A 16,227-nucleotide genomic window follows, 5' to 3' on the forward strand; every position below is an offset into this window, starting at 1 on the left:
TACTTAAAAAGATTGCATAAATTTAAAAACAAAAGGAGAATAAACGAAACATGAAATTGTACCTATAAATTTATTATTGTAAAGAGAAAGTGTTTGGAGAGACGTCAAGTTTCCAATAACAAGAGGAATTTTACTTGAAACATATAATTATCAAATAAATTTTCTTAATAAAATACTTTTAGTGCAATTAGAAGTCTTACTTATAAATGGTAATTTTATTAACAATAAAAAATATTTATCTTTGTCAAAAAAAAACACTAAACACAAAATACTTGTTATTATCAGATAAATTTTATTAATAATAAGAGAATTTCACCTAAAACATAAAATTAAATCAGTAAATATATAATTATTTTTATTAATTATTTTAAGAGTTTAATAAGGCAAATCTAAAAGGTAGAAGAAATAGCTAATTAGAAGTAGTCTGTGAATCAAAAGGGTTTAAAGTAGGTCCAATTAAAATCAAATCTTAAAATAATTTAATGTAAAATTTAACTCTTTTCTTATCACCAAATAAATTTAGTTTTAGAGAAATTAGAAGTTTTAATAAAATAGTTGAAATAAGTGATTGTTTATGACTAGGTGAAAATTAGAAGAAAAAAACATATAATTAATAATTTATATATCTATTTCTCTCATACTATGGACTATGGTGGAGCAAAAATTAATAAAAAAATAAAACGGATAGAAATAGCTTAGTTACAAGTTCAATGTTAATTCAATAAATTTTAAAAAAAAAACACATTGTTTCCAAAAGGGTAAGAAATATATCCAAATTATAATTTAGATCATAAATTAATTTAATGTAAAATTTAAATAAAGTTTAAAATTTTGTTATTATCAGATAAATTTTCTTAATAAAATACTTTTAGTGAAATTAGAAGTCTTACTTATAAATGGTAATTTTATTAACAATAAAAAAAATATTTATCTTTGTGCCAGAAAAAATACTGCATAGATCATGAAAAGGAAAAAACTAAAACATCCAAAAAAATATATGTAAAACACTGAACACAAAATTCATAGTTGTATAGGAGGATTAGATACATTGGTCCCATAATGAAGAAATCATCACTTCATTTAATTAAAGCAAGAACAAATGAAGTTATGGATGCACAAATATGGGAACCAAACAAAAATGATGGATCAAAAGGGACGAATAAGTTAATCAATCATTTTTATTAGTTTTCGAGTTGAGGCTTTTATATATATATATATATATATATATATATATATATGCAGAGTTAGAAATACTACAAAAGGTTGATATTTTTAAAAGTATGATAATTTGAATAGAAGTAACATATGCTACTGTGGAGTAATTGTTCCATATAATCCTTTTATGATGAAATGATTGCTTAATTTATTTCATAACTTCTTACATTTTTAAATGCATTAATAATGACTCTAAGGTTTTAATCTTTTAAGGTAACTTTTATTTTATTTACTTAAAAATTGCATAATTTTAATAACAAAAGGAGAATAAAAGAAACATGAAATTATACCTGTCAATTTGTTATTGCCAAGATCAAGGAATTGGAGAGAAGTCAAGTTTCCAATAACAAAAGGAATTTCACCTGAAACGTATAATTAAATCAGTAAATATTTGTAAATATTTTCCTAGCAAACCCTTAATTTATTTGTTGAGCATATTAGTGTCTGTTTCATTTACCTATTTTTAAATATGCAAGTTTAGTTTAGTCTTATAGTACTTATGATAACCCAAAAATATTTTAATTATAATACTCAAATTAAATATAAAATTAGAAAATATTTATTTTGTTCCGAAAAAAACACCGCATAGATCATAAAAAGGAAAAACTAAAACATCCAAAAAAATATGTCAAACACTAAACACAAAATTCATAGTTGTAGAGGAGGATTAGATACATTGGTCCCATAATATGTCACTCAAAATCTCAAAATCATCCAACAAAAAGAAATCATCACTTTAGTTGAGGCTTACATATATAATATATATGTTGAGTTAGAAATACTACAAAAGGTTGACATTTTTAAAAGTATGATAATTTGAATAGAAGTAACATATGCTAATGTGGAGTAATTGTTTCATATAATCCATTTTATGATGAAATGATTGCTTAATTTACTTCATAACTTCTTACATTTAGACATAATAATGAGGTTTTAATCTTTTAAGGTAACTTTTATTTTATTTACTTAAAAGATTGCATAAATTTAATAACAAAAGGAGAATAAACGAAACATGAAATTGTACCTGTAAATTTATTATTGTCAAGACCAAGTGATTGGAGAGAAGTCAAGTTTCCAATAACAAGAGGAATTTCACCTGAAACATATAATTAAATCAATAACTTTTATTTTATTTACTTAAAAGATTGCATAAACGAAACATGAAATTGTACCTGTAAATTTATTATTGTAAAGATAAAGTGTTTGGAGAGAAGTCAAGTTTCCAATAACAAGAGGAATTTCACTGAAACATATAATTAAATCAAGAACTTTTATTTTATTTACTTAAAAGATTGCATAAATTTAAAAACAAAAGGAGAATAAACGAAACATGAAATTGTACCTATAAATTTATTATTGTAAAGAGAAAGTTTTTGGAGAGAAGTCAAGTTTCCAATAACAAGAGGAATTTCACTGAAACATATAATTAAATCAGTAACTTTTATTTTATTTACTTAAAAGATTGCATAAATTTAAAAACAAAAGGAGAATAAATGAAACATGAAATTGTACCTATAAATTTATTATTGTAAAGAGAAAGTGTTTGGAGAGAAGTCAAGTTTCCAATAACAAGAGGAATTTTACTTGAAACATATAATTATCAATAAATTTTCTTAATAAAATACTTTTAGTGCAATTAGAAGTCTTACTTATAAATGGTAATTTTATTAACAATAAAAAATATTTATCTTTGTCAAAAAAAACACTAAACACAAAATACTTGTTATTATCAGATAAATTTTATTAACAATAAAATTGAAAATTTTTGTTATTATCAGATAAATTTTCTTAATAAAATACTTTTAGTGAAATTAGAAGTCTTACTTATAAATGGTAATTTTATTAACAATAAAAAAATATTTATCTTTGTGCTAGAAAAAACACCACATAGATCATAAAAAGGAAAAAAACTAAAACATCCAAAAAAAAAATGTCAAACACTAAACACAAAATTCATAGTTGTAGAGGAGGATTAGATACATTGGTCCCATAATATGTTACTCAATCTCAAAATCATCCAACAAAAAGAAATCATCACTTTAGTTAATTAAAGCAAGGACAAATAAAGTTATGGATAAACAAATATGGGAAGCAAAGAAAAATGATGGATCAAAAGGGACGAATAAGCTAATTTCTGCCATAAGGTAGATGGTGAACTTAGGATGTGGAGTTCCAATAAATACCTAAACATACCTAAACTTTTGGCAATACAAAATCAAATTCTAGTGGTTAAAATTATGAAATGAGTAATTATTATTTTTACAGCAAAAATATGAGTATATAAAGAGAAAAAACATAAAATGTAAAGCAATATAAAAAGAAGTTTTAAGGTAAGTAGGTTTGTTATTTTTAAGAATATTAGTAAAGCAGGACATATGGTTTTGCTTATATAAGAAGTTGTTTCATGCGATGGAGAAATGCATAGGGATGTCATATTACCCATGTTTGCATCTAAATATTTGAGTCTTATTTGTATTAAGAAATATATTATTTGAAAGAGTTTAATATTTTAAGCTGTCTAATAATAAATAAATTAATCAAAGAAAAATAAAGCATCTAAAATATATGTCTTATACCAATATTCTTATATTTGTCTAATTTCAAAGTAGTTAAAGGATTAAATGTGTAATTAATTGTATTTTTAAACGGCAGTTATTTTATTTTTATATTTGTTTATTTTTTATTTTAAAAAATATATTTAAACTTCATAAAATGAATGGATATATTTGAACACGAAATATGATACGATAATTTAGTGAGAATGAAACAAAACAATGGCAGAAAAATGATATGATGACATTAAATGGAAAATAAGCGAATGACTAAATAAGTAAGTAAATAAAGGAGAATAAGAAGAAAAGACCAAAAAAATTGCTATGCTAATGAATAATATCAATATTTCTATGATGATAACAAAACAACGATTAAACGATAATCATGTTGTGGTTATTATCTTAGTATTAAATTGAATAAATAATAATGACAAGAACAAAGAATAAAATAGAATAATATGTGCAAATGAAGGATTGAATTGAAATCTAAATAGAATTAAAGGCACAAATCATAATAAATTAAATAAAAAATTGAATAAGGGCTAAAATTGAATGTGCGAAAAGGGACGAGGACTAGATGAGAAATTATTCCTAGTCCTACAAACGTGCCGTTTCATGATGGATTGAAACGAAACAAAACCAAAATCGCAGGGGAAAATTAAAAAGAAAAAAAGAAGTAGGACTAAATTGAAACAGACCATAAAAGCAGAAGGGTTAAAAGCATAAATATCCTCTCCAAGCAAAAACAAGCGGATCCTAGGGGATGAATCGGGTCGCGTCAAAACAATGCTATTTTGGCGTCCATGAGCAACGGCTCAAAATGGTGCCGTTTCATACACCTATTTAAACCAAAATTTTTTAAAAAAACTTTATTTCTGCCAAATTTTAGAAGAAAAAAAAAACTCGAAAGCCCTTTTTTTTTCTCGGGCCTCAAGTCCGGCCATCAAGCGCCGCCGAGGCTCTGCTTAAATGTGTACTTAATTGTTTTTAAGCCAAAAGTATTATAGTAAAAAGTTAAAAGATTGTAAAGCTATTTAGTAATATAAGCACGATTCTGTTATAAGTATTATGACAGTAACAACAAAAAGGAAAATAAAGATAATATTATACTTTTTAAGTTGTTATTAAAAAGAGTGATGATCACGAGAGAAGTAAAGTTTCCAATAACCGATAGAATTTCACCTAAAACATATAATTAAAATCATTAAAATTTACTAACAGATCTTAAATTCGTTAAAACTCAGCTGATTGAGGATTGTATTTTGCGAGGCTGTGGGAGTTGTGTGAAGAAGAAAAAGATGGAATGGCAGTGGGTCAATGCGGGTAGGTATAAATCTGAAACATATAATATCAACTATGTACTATGTAATCAAAGTTACGAGAAATCATGTACTCTATTTCTTTCCTATTCAAGAATATCAACACATAAATAATAAGGATAGAAAAAATAGCTAATTACAAGTCTTGTGTGATTCAAAAGGGTATAAAGTAGGTCCTAATTAAAAATCAAACCTTAAATTAATTTAATGTAAAATTTAGCTCTTTTCTTATCACCAAATAAAATTACTTTTAGTGAAATTAGAAGTTCTAATAAAATACTTGTAATAACTGAATGTTTATGACTAGGTTTTTTGTTTTCAACGTATTTTTCTAAAAATTTGCCTTAGAAAAATAGTCTCTATTATTTTTAAGAATATTATAAAAGCAAGATATGCCGCTAAGAGAAGTTCCTTTAAGTATTTTTTCTCGGCCAAAATAAAAGAGAACTGACGAAAGCGGTTAGTAAAACATGAGATGCTAAATACAGACACATGCCAGAATAGGAAGGAAAATTACAAACAAACTCCTAAACCAAATAATTGGTTGATGGCTCAATTCACATAAATAATATATATATATATATATATACTGTACGATTAAGTTTGGTTTTGCTAGCACTGAACTTAGTGGTTATTGTTTAAAGCCCCGCTTCACTATTTAAAACAACTGTTGATGGAAATTAGATAAAAATGAATGAAACGATAATTGTTTACCTTTGAGGTGGTTGTCACCAAGAGACAAAGTCTCGAGCAAAGTCAAATTTCCAATTTCTGTAGGTATACTTCCCTCCAAGGAGTTGTTAAACAATGATAAAAACTTCAGCTCTTTGCACTTGAATAAACTATTTGGAATTCTACCGGAAATTTGATTCCAACCCAAGCTCAACCTTTCTAGTTTTGACAAATTGCCTAGAGTAGATGGGATAACACCAATGAAGTTGTTAAGGTACAGAGACAATCTTCGAAGTTTACTGAAGCAACCAAACCATGGTGGGATTTCTCCATTGAAGCTATTGTTACCTAAGTCCAAATAATTCATCCGACGCAAATTAGTTAACTCAATGGGTAAAGAGCCTTGGAAACTATTTTGATGAATATCGAGCCAAGCAAGGAAAGATAGATTTCCCAATTGAGAAGAAATGGTGCCTGTGAGATCCATGCTTGACAAATTCAGAGCAGTGACTCTATGGTGTCTAGATCCACATGTGACACCAATCCAGCTACAAACGGAGGTAGAAGTAGACCAATTGGTTGCCAAAAAATTGTGAGGATCATGAGTTATATGAGATTTGAGTGCTAGAAGAGCAGATTGATCAACGGTGATGCTAGAATATTTTGCAGACAAAATAACCCCAAAGGTTGCGAATAGCAGCCCAAACATAAACGGAGGGAGGAAGCTTGGTTTTGCCATAAGGTTGGATATGGGTGTAAGGCGCATAAGGAGAGAAACAACCGAGTTTAATACATTTCTAATGTTAGTTCAATATTCTTTAAATACTTTAATTTGATTGTAAGGATTTAGGTAAGGCATCCATTGACTCATAATTTGAGTAAGAAATTCGTATAATCTTGTTGGTCCAACCATGTTATAGAGAAAAAAAAGGAAAGCCTAAAATAGAAGACTTAGTCTGAAGTTGAAGAGTAGCATTAATAATTCGATTGTAGGTTTGAGAAACCCAGGAGCCTTTTATAGGTTTAAGTTTTTACTAGGAGGAAAAAATTTAAGATGTAGAAAATTTTTATTATTATTAAAACTATTATCAAATGCTTATTTGACGCAAGTTCAAATTGTGTGATCTCATTTTATATTCCAATGACAAATTGAATAATTAGTGAGTTTAATTTTAAATTTTTTATTTTTAATTAATACAAAAATCTCAACTCAAATTTTAAATTAAAATTAAAAGTACTTTGTAAGTTTATAGCACTTGTAAGTCTCATTTCATAAATTACGTAAGCTAAATTTAGCAAAATCTTATATTTGATTATGAAAGTAGTATGTTGTCTTACATAAGCTAAATTTAGAGTTGTTTGGATTTTATACTCAACTAAATAATTAATATCTTATTTTTGAGTGTATAGATTACAAATGTTGTAGGAATGTATCCTTTGAGATTGTTTGATTCTAGTTTTTGACAAATTGCTCAAAGTTGATGGGATAAAATAAGTGAATTTGATGGTGTTCGGAAACAAGCTTCGATGTTTAGTGAGATTAAAATTTGTTGGCAAATTAAATTACTCAATGGGTTTCGAGGGTCATGCTTGTTCCCTATCAACCCAAGTACTACTAAGTCAGTACCCCTCTAAATGGGGAGAACTTTGTTGATCTTTCATTGGTTTAAAAGTCCAAATACCAATTGTAAGGTATCAAAACAACAAAGACAAGTATTGGGGACCAGCTGAAGAGAGTGAGTGACACGGTTTGATTTAGAGTCTCATGATTGCAACATGTTTGATCGTGATCCTCAACTTTGGTTGTAATGTCTAACAAAATAAATACCAAGATGAAAAGACCCTTTTTCTATAAAATCTAAATATCTAGTTTTGAAGACATGCCTTTGGTTCTCATCTCTTACTTGTTCTGCACGGCTAAGTCGCAGTTGCTTCGATGGACCTATGTTGGAATCATGAATTGAAAAGAATGCCAACAAGTAATAGAAACTTTGTAATATTCAGATAGATCAAATTAAGCTTTGTGTGGACCATTCGTGATTGAAGCCAGTTCTGCCCTGGATTATTATAGATCAAATAATTACTTTGGCAACCTTGAATTTAACAATCTAATCATTAAATTTAACAATATAATTATAGTTGCCTTGCATTTAAAATTTTGAATTGATCTGATGTATCATTTCAGTCCAAAACTTTATTTATTTCAGTATATATTATATAAAGCAAAGTTTTAAGTTTTTTAATGTAACTAAGTAAGCATGTTTCTTCTGCCATGAGTCAAATGTTTACAGCAATTTTAGCCATATCGTACATTTTATATCATTATATTGTTGCCTTAATTAAAGTAGAATAATATATATTTCCATAAGTTTTAAAAAATATCATAAATTTCCATTGGGAATTTGTTGGTGCATTCTAAATCACATAATAATCAGAAATATGGAAGATTTCCATATATTCTCGCTTTTAGTATAATTAATAATAATAAATCTTGTTGATTCTGGTCTGCCTTTACTATGAAAAAAAATTTATAAAATTAGAACCGTAAAATTCAAGTAAATCAATTTTGGAAACCCTAAATTATAATCTTCATTTATCTCTTTTGCATAACATCCATCTAGTTTTGAGAAATCTTCACTTTTAATTTCAAAATTGTAATCAAATAGTTTTATCCAATTAAATAATAATAATATATGGCTATGGTGATGTCTGTAATTTCATAAAATAATTACTCTAATCTAATCCATGTCTCTTTCTTTTTTTCTTTTTTTGAACTTGCTAATCCATGTCTCTTTCATTCTGTGTTTATTAGGCAATAAATTCCTTTCGATTTCAAATTAGTTAAAGAAAATTTGTGATGTTATACTTAAATTGAATCTTTTGTGGCTACTTAACAATGAAGCGGCTTTGTGTTAGGATTTTAATAACGCTGCAATGCCTGGCTACTCGCGGTTTTAATTCTTTTAATTCTTTTGTTGTGCGAAAAGAACATGATTATATTGTCCAATGAATTGTGTAAGTCAAGATGTTTGCGATTTGCTAATGCATGGATTGAATACCAACAAGGAATCCTTAAACCCCTTCTTCTTCGTTTGAGGTAATGGATTAAACTGTGGAGAATAATTAATAATTATACCACTTTTTACCAACAAGGAATCCTTAAACCCTTTCTTCTTTGTTTTCTTAAAGCATTGATAGATAGAATTATTTCTATTCAATCTCTTTGGTGGTGTAGGAAAAGGATATGATTGTTCAATAATGAATTGCGTAAGTCAAGGTTTTTGTAATTTGTACGGATGCGTGGATTGAATGAATAGCGACAAGGTTTTTGTAATTTTGTAATTCTCTTCTGTTCCTTAAGCTATAAAATTTTAATTTCTACTTTTGACTATATGCCTTTGGTTCTCATCTCTTGTTATGTATGGCTGAGTCGCCGTTCGTTGGATGGACCGACATTCAAAACATGAAATGACAAGACAAGTAATGTGAAACGTATTTGATTGAGATCCTCAATTTATTTTCCAAACATGAATTCAAAGAATCACCATTTTTTTCAATATCTAATTTGAAAATTCGTCACATCGAAACAAATCAAGTTGAACTTTCCACAAGATAAGATCTCTTTTAAGACCGCATGTGTGGACCAATATACAGGATTCAACTAAAGATGAGATGATTTTTCAGCTCTCCATTGGTTAGAGCAACTGCCACCTCTATCGTTTTCATCTTAAATTGAAATAAATTTCCACTGATTAGACTCGTTATTTTGTGTCTATCTGCAATTTGAATGGGATAACCAACGAAAGGGGGGAGGAGCATTTGATTTTTTCCATTTACACTCTTTTCTTTTCTTTTTCTTTTTTTTTTTGAAAAAAAATTGTGGCTCTAAACGATCATTTCTACCTTATTTTTATTTATAGTAAAATTTTTTTATTTGTTGCATTTTGTGTTTTATTTCAACCATAACCCGAATTCTAAAAAGAAATTAAGCTCAATTTTACAATTTGAGTCCAATTAAAAATCAAGCTCTATTGACAATTAAGTTTTACGACCTTGTTTGTTTTCGCGCAAAACTTGTTCACTTTTATCATTAATGAACAACCGCCCTTTTTATTTGTTTATATATATACAATTAAGAAAGCAAATCCTATGATAAAGCTCATAGGATTCATAACTCTCCCCTTCAACTAAATTTTTGTTTTATTTTTTGTGCATAGTTTAACTTATGAATAGGTTTACTCTCACATACGTGATAGTATTCTCAATTTTATAACCTTATCAAGGCTTTTAATGGCCACATTAACATTGTTGTTAAATACAAATGGACAACATCAATTAAGGGATCTATTTAGCTAGTTTTGTTAGTTTAGGTGCTCAATTGGGTGCAAAAAATTTGGAGGAGTTTAATTGATTTTTTGAAAATGCTCGAGGCATTATTTTACCAATAAGCCAAAATTTTAACGATTAACTAAATTAATAAATAACCTATAATATTTAAAATATAGTTTAAAATATAATAAATTAATAAGAATATTCAAGCAATTATGAATTTTTCAAAATTATATAAAATTCAAAAATATTAATATTTTATTTTATTTAAAAATTAATATGTGTATCAATGTTTTAATTCTATTGGTACAATGTATATTAAACAAAAATTATTTTATATAAAATAAATAAATAAAAGTAATTTTAATTTTATTAATTGTATGTATAATTTTTTGTAATGTATGAATATATCCAATTATTTAAACCTTTTAAGCTTCAAAATAATTGATAGATCTTTTAGGCCACACATGTAATAAAAGAATTGATACATTTTCTAATTGGAGATATTCATACATTACAAAAAACTTTACGCGTTAATAAAATTAAAATATTTATATTTATATTTATTTTTATAAAATATTTTTATCTTTTATACATCTAAAAGGTACCAATAGAATTAAAATATTAATATACATACCAACTTTTTAAAAAAATTAATTTTATATTTTTAAACTTTATATAATTTTAAAAAATCATCTTGAATGAATCCAGATATATGGTTACCTAGATTAAATATAACTATGGATAATCATATGTCTAGATTCATTCTAGACTCAACTTTTAAATAATTTTTTATTAATTTTAAATTTTTAAGATTTATTTAATATTTTAATACATTTTAATAATAATTAAAAAATTAAAAATATATTTTAATTTTTCTCCCTTTAAATAATTTGGTCCCAATGTCACTTGTCATTCCATCACCATTGTTGTTAATTACAGCATCAGCTACTGATAAAATTCTAAGGCCCCAAAAAGCGAATAATTTATAAAAATTTAAAAATTCTTTTTCCAATCCTCTCTTTGTTGGTTGTTTTTGAAATCAAGGTCTTTGTAATTTACATGAAAAGAAGTATTTATTGCTCTTTAATATCTTGCTTGTTTACGTGTCTATTAAACAAGGTTTTCACGTAAGCGTTGTGGGGTACTTGAAAATGTTCTCTTTTCCCACTCAAATTAACTTTGAATTTAATAATTGTAGACAACTAATTTTGATTAAATTGATTAAATCTTTTCGTTACTAAAATGTAAAACCAAGTTAGAGGCTTGCAAGACGTTGAACAATGTCAATCAAAACCATGTTTTCGGGTTATGAAGTCAAATGTACATTTTGTGATTTGGCCCATGCATTCTCCACTTTAGTTTAAAGTTACTGTTATCTTTCTCATTCTTTTATTTTTATCTTAATTTCCTTCCATCATTCTTTTCGGATTTGCTTTTGGATGTTGGAAACTTGGAGTACTTGGGCCTTACCAGCCCTCGGTTTCGGTCTTATAGGAAATTACATGAGATATGAACATTGTGAGATTAATGTGTTGACACCATTTTTTGGATGAAAAACGGGGTCGACTTGGGTTTTGAAAAATGAAACGGGAGTCGCCACCAATCCTTTTTTTATGAGGTGTGATTGGATCACCTCGAAAAGTAGTTGTTTTTAATAAACGGTTTGATTTTATTAAAACAACTAGTTTGGTCTACGAAATTCAGAAAAACGGGTTCGGGAGTCGGTTACGCACGAGGAATGATTAGCACCCTCGATACGCCCAAAATTGGTACCTAGTTGATTACTTAATGTCTTAATGTTGAAAATTGATAACTTTGAAGAATTTTAAAAATACGATCCTTGTATTAAAATGTTGAAAATTTTTGGAAAAAGAAGCATATTTCACGTTAATCGAGAAAAGACATCATATCCAGTAAGTTAGGATACAACGTCTCGAATTCTCGATACTCGAGTGAATGCTAAAATGTTACCCCTTTTTAAAATATATTTTATTATCTCGGGTTTAGAAAATAAATCTTGCCCAGTAAGTTAGGGCACGATCTTTTCTTAACTTCCGAGATCATTTTAAAAAACTTCGAGTTTGAAAAGATTCGTGTATTTAAATTTATTGAGAAAGTCAAAACCCAGTAAGTTAGGGCACTGTTTTCTCGAATCCAAACACGAAATGTCATTTTAAAAATTAAATTTTGTTACATCGAATAAAATAAAACACGAAATCATAATGAAAGCAAATTACATTTTTTATGCATGGCAAAATCATAATGAATATGAAAGTATAGAATGATACGATCAATAGCAATCAATATAAGCGGTCAAACTTACAACATATAAAATAACAAAATATAAAAACGAATAAAATTAAATCATTCATTCAAAATAAATAATGAAAATGAAATAAATAAAGAGTAAATACAATAAAAAAAGAGATATATATGTGTATATAGGTATATAGATAGTTTTAAGCTATAAAGGATAAAAATATGTGCATATATGAGTCATAAAATATATAAAGAACATATATAGAACACGTATTTAAAAATATGAAGAATATGTAAGTGTATGTATATATATTATGAAAACAAGATATGTATATAGATATATAGATATGTATATAAATTAAAATATAAAGGTATAATTATCTATTTATTAAAATAAAATACATACATAGATATGTATAATAATATGAAAATACATATGTAGGTATAAGTAAAATATATATGTAAAAAAAAGGAAATATAATATATATATATATAAATATACATGTTTATATAATATATATATATATAAAATATACATGTTTTAATATATATAAAAATAATATATATATGTATATATGAATAGGTATATAAATATTCGTGAAAGAAAAAGTATAAGAGAAATAACAGTAATATTAATACTAACAATAATAGTAATAATAATAACCATAATAATAATAATAGTAAACTAATAATAATAATAATAATAATAATAACTAAATAATAAAATTGCGAAAATGTGGACTGAATCGAAATAAAAACGAGGTTATTGGGCAAAATCGAAATAAGAAAAGGCAAAAAGGACCAAATCATGTAGCGCACTGAAAGAGGGGGACCAAAATTGTAAATAAACCAAGCATTAAAACGCAGCGTTGAAATGGATCGTAATGTAACAAAAATAAAATGACGGGGCTAAATTAAAAAATAACAGAAAATAATGAAAAGGGGCCGAATTGAAGTACGCTGCAGAGTCAAGCGACTGCGCGCGCAAATATACCCTTTAAAGAAAACACGCGGATCCTCCCCCTGGGTCGGGTCACGGCGCGGGTCAGAGACCAAAACGACGCCGTTTTGTTCTCTGAACCCTAAATTCAAAAACGACGTCGTTTTACAGGGTATTTAAACCCAAATTTTCTGAAAAAAATCACTTCAGCCACCGAAGAAAGAAAAAAAAATTGAAATAAAAAAAAACTCCCTCTTCCTCTCAAAAGTCCGGCCTTTGGGTCATATTAGCGCCGCCGTTGCGTCACGCCGGCCACCGTACATGGTGGCCGAAAAAATCAAAAAGGTAATTTTTTTACTTCAATATGTTGTATATATATATACACGTATATAGTTTAGAAATAAAACAAAAAAATAAAGAAAAATCGAATAAAAACAGTCCAATAAACCGAAAAGAAAATAAAAATAAAAATAAAGAGGACCTTTAGTATTTTGTTTTTGATCTACACTTTTTGTTGATTTGCTGGAATCCTTTTTTAGTTGAAAGAAAAAAACAATCCCTTGTTACAATGTTTACAATCGGTTTTATTTTACCGAAAACAAAAACCAAAATTCCCCGTTTTACAAGCCTTTCTTGGTTTTTATACATGATTTTTTCGATTTTCTTGTTTCTGTTCTGCTGTTTGCGTGTGCTTCTTTCTCTTGCAGGTGGAGCAGGTGGCACAGGCGGCGACGTGACCGCGACGGTGGGCAGGTGCGAGGCAGAGCAAGTGGGCGACCCTAGGTGCGGCGCACCTAGGGTTAGGGTTACCCCTTTTTTGTTATTTTCTGATTTGGGCTGATTGAGTCTATTGGGCTGTTTTGGGCTAGGTGATTTTTGTTGGGCTTGGGTAAATTTAGGTTGTAATTGGGTTTTGCTGGTGTGGGCAAAATTGGGCTGGTACATAATGTATGTTTTTTTTTATTTACAAAATATTATTGTATGTTATTGTAATATTTGAGGAATTTTTTTTTAGAATTGTATCGATAACCACCAAAGTTATTGTGAGAAAGATCAATAACACTCAAATGAGTGAAGAAAACTTCAAAGATATCCACTTGACCATAAAATCTATTCCATACTTCTAGTTTATCCAAATTTCTTAATCAATTTGAGAAACTGCCATTTAAATAGTTTTCCTCAACATCAAGAAGGTTCAAATCTTTGCAATTATTATTTGAATAGTTAATCCAAATGCTTCTACTTTGTTGTTGTTGATCCAAAAACTTTGCAATGTGCAACCTTTAACAAAATTTGATGGTATGTTAGCATCAAAATTATTTTTTCGTATATCAATGTGTAAAAGAGAACAACTTAGGTTTCCAATGCACTGCAGAATCACTCCTTTCAAATTATTCCTACATAACTGAAGACTTAAAAAGAGAACTCAATTTGTATATTAATGAAGGAATTTCTCCCTGAAAGATTATACCAATGCAATGAAAGTGGTGGAATTGGAATTCACCTTAAAAGAAAATTTGGAATAGAGTTAGAGTTAAGAGATTGAAACCAAAAAATAATAATAACTTATATTTGTAACGTAACACATGCATGATGTGCATATCCAATAAAATTGATTGGTTAATTTACTCCACAGAAACTTCTAGCCATTTTTCAATGCATAGAGAATACCAATCCATCGGAATTACTACCTTTCATATGTGTACTTTTTATTTCTATTACTCATGTGTTATGAGAAACACAAAAGTAAAAAAAAATTACTAATATTTTCTTACTAACCCAAAAGCTTTTAATTAATACAATGAAATACAAAGTTACAGTTTAAAGGATAAAGCCCATACCTAATATTAACCCTTATTAAGAACCTCCCCATCCTATTTAAAGTCAACACTAATATTTGGACTATTGGACGTTAAGAGTGTATATTACCTCATACTTATATTGTGAGATTAAATTATAAAATTATCTTTTAATGATGCCTGACAATGATTCGTTAATGCTCACTATGTGTAAATTATATAGAAAAAGATTTAAGGGCGTAAAAATTCTTAAATTTAAAAAAAAATTAATTAAGTGTTTTTTTTTGCATTTAAAAAGGCTTTTTAACATTTAGTGTCACAATCGCATGTAGTAGAAAAAATTTATTAAATTTTAATTAAAAACTTTGCAATGTTGAACCTTTAGCATAAACAACAAATTTACATTGGCGACCTCTATACAAATAGCTACAGCACTTACCAGACAGAAACAAATCGAATTACAACTTTCCCAGAAATCTCTAAAATTTCCAAATTTCAAAAGCCATAAAATAATATATAAAACTACAGTTTCACCTTAATCAATATATTTCCAGATTGTGAGTCAAAGTCGGGCTTTAGATCGCTTCAATATTTCAAGTTTCAATCATTTTGAGGTCGACTCAGTTGAATTTAATAGTCAAGTTAGGATCCTTGAATATTTATAATTCAATTATTGAATTTTGATTTACTTGTACCAATATTTCTTACAATTTCTAACTCAAATTTAGTTTATGTATTAATAACATTAGAAAAGAATTTATTTAACACATATGTTCTAAAATAGTTAGATATAAATTAAAAAAATGTACAAATTTAAACATACAATTAGAAAAATAAGTAAAATTATTATAAAATATAATATCTCTTCAAAATAAGTGAAAAGTTTTTCTTTTCTTTACCACAAACAAGTCACGTGAGTGGCTAAAAATTACTAATTGTGATTAGTTCATAGATAACAAATTACTAAAACATGTGGAAAAATAATATTTCAACCAAACGTAGTGTCAACCTATAATTATTTTTTCTAATCCAAAAGGATTATTTTAAAAACTAAAAGATTGTAAAGCTACTTAATAATGAGAAGGATCTATTTACGTTGGGCGTGTCCTTGGTCGTGTGAGTCCTGAGACTAAAATTTT

At 27.4% G+C, this 16,227-nt stretch overlaps 1 protein-coding gene and 1 long non-coding RNA gene across 12 annotated transcripts in view; one reads left to right on the top strand and one right to left on the bottom strand.

Moving 5' to 3' along the window:
- Nucleotides 1-16,227, bottom strand: part of LOC105761315 (receptor-like protein 52) — a 169,281-nt gene that overhangs the window by 7,254 nt on the left and 145,800 nt on the right. For 4 of the 11 annotated variants that reach the window (XM_052624370.1, XM_052624372.1, XM_052624375.1 and 1 more), the window contains exons 2-6: nucleotides 5,799-6,106; nucleotides 2,556-2,627; nucleotides 2,388-2,457; nucleotides 2,240-2,311; nucleotides 1,504-1,577 (exon numbers count right to left, since the gene is read on the bottom strand). In XM_052624370.1, coding sequence (XP_052480330.1) covers nucleotides 1,504-1,577; nucleotides 2,240-2,311; nucleotides 2,388-2,457; nucleotides 2,556-2,627; nucleotides 5,799-6,106 — 596 coding nt within the window. The remainder of the gene's footprint in view (nucleotides 1-1,503; nucleotides 1,578-2,239; nucleotides 2,312-2,387; nucleotides 2,458-2,555; nucleotides 2,628-5,798; nucleotides 6,107-16,227) is intronic. The other 7 variants (XM_052624374.1, XM_052624380.1, XM_052624379.1 and 4 more) reach the window with 6 other exon arrangements.
- LOC105761321 (uncharacterized) lies at nucleotides 13,490-14,381 on the top strand. Its single transcript, XR_001123684.2, has 2 exons — nucleotides 13,490-13,634; nucleotides 13,997-14,381. It is a non-coding gene; the product is annotated as an uncharacterized LOC105761321 (long non-coding RNA).

Source organism: Gossypium raimondii, chromosome 11, assembly GCF_025698545.1.
Source record: "Gossypium raimondii isolate GPD5lz chromosome 11, ASM2569854v1, whole genome shotgun sequence".
In the NCBI taxonomy this organism is placed as follows: Eukaryota; Viridiplantae; Streptophyta; class Magnoliopsida; order Malvales; family Malvaceae; genus Gossypium; species Gossypium raimondii.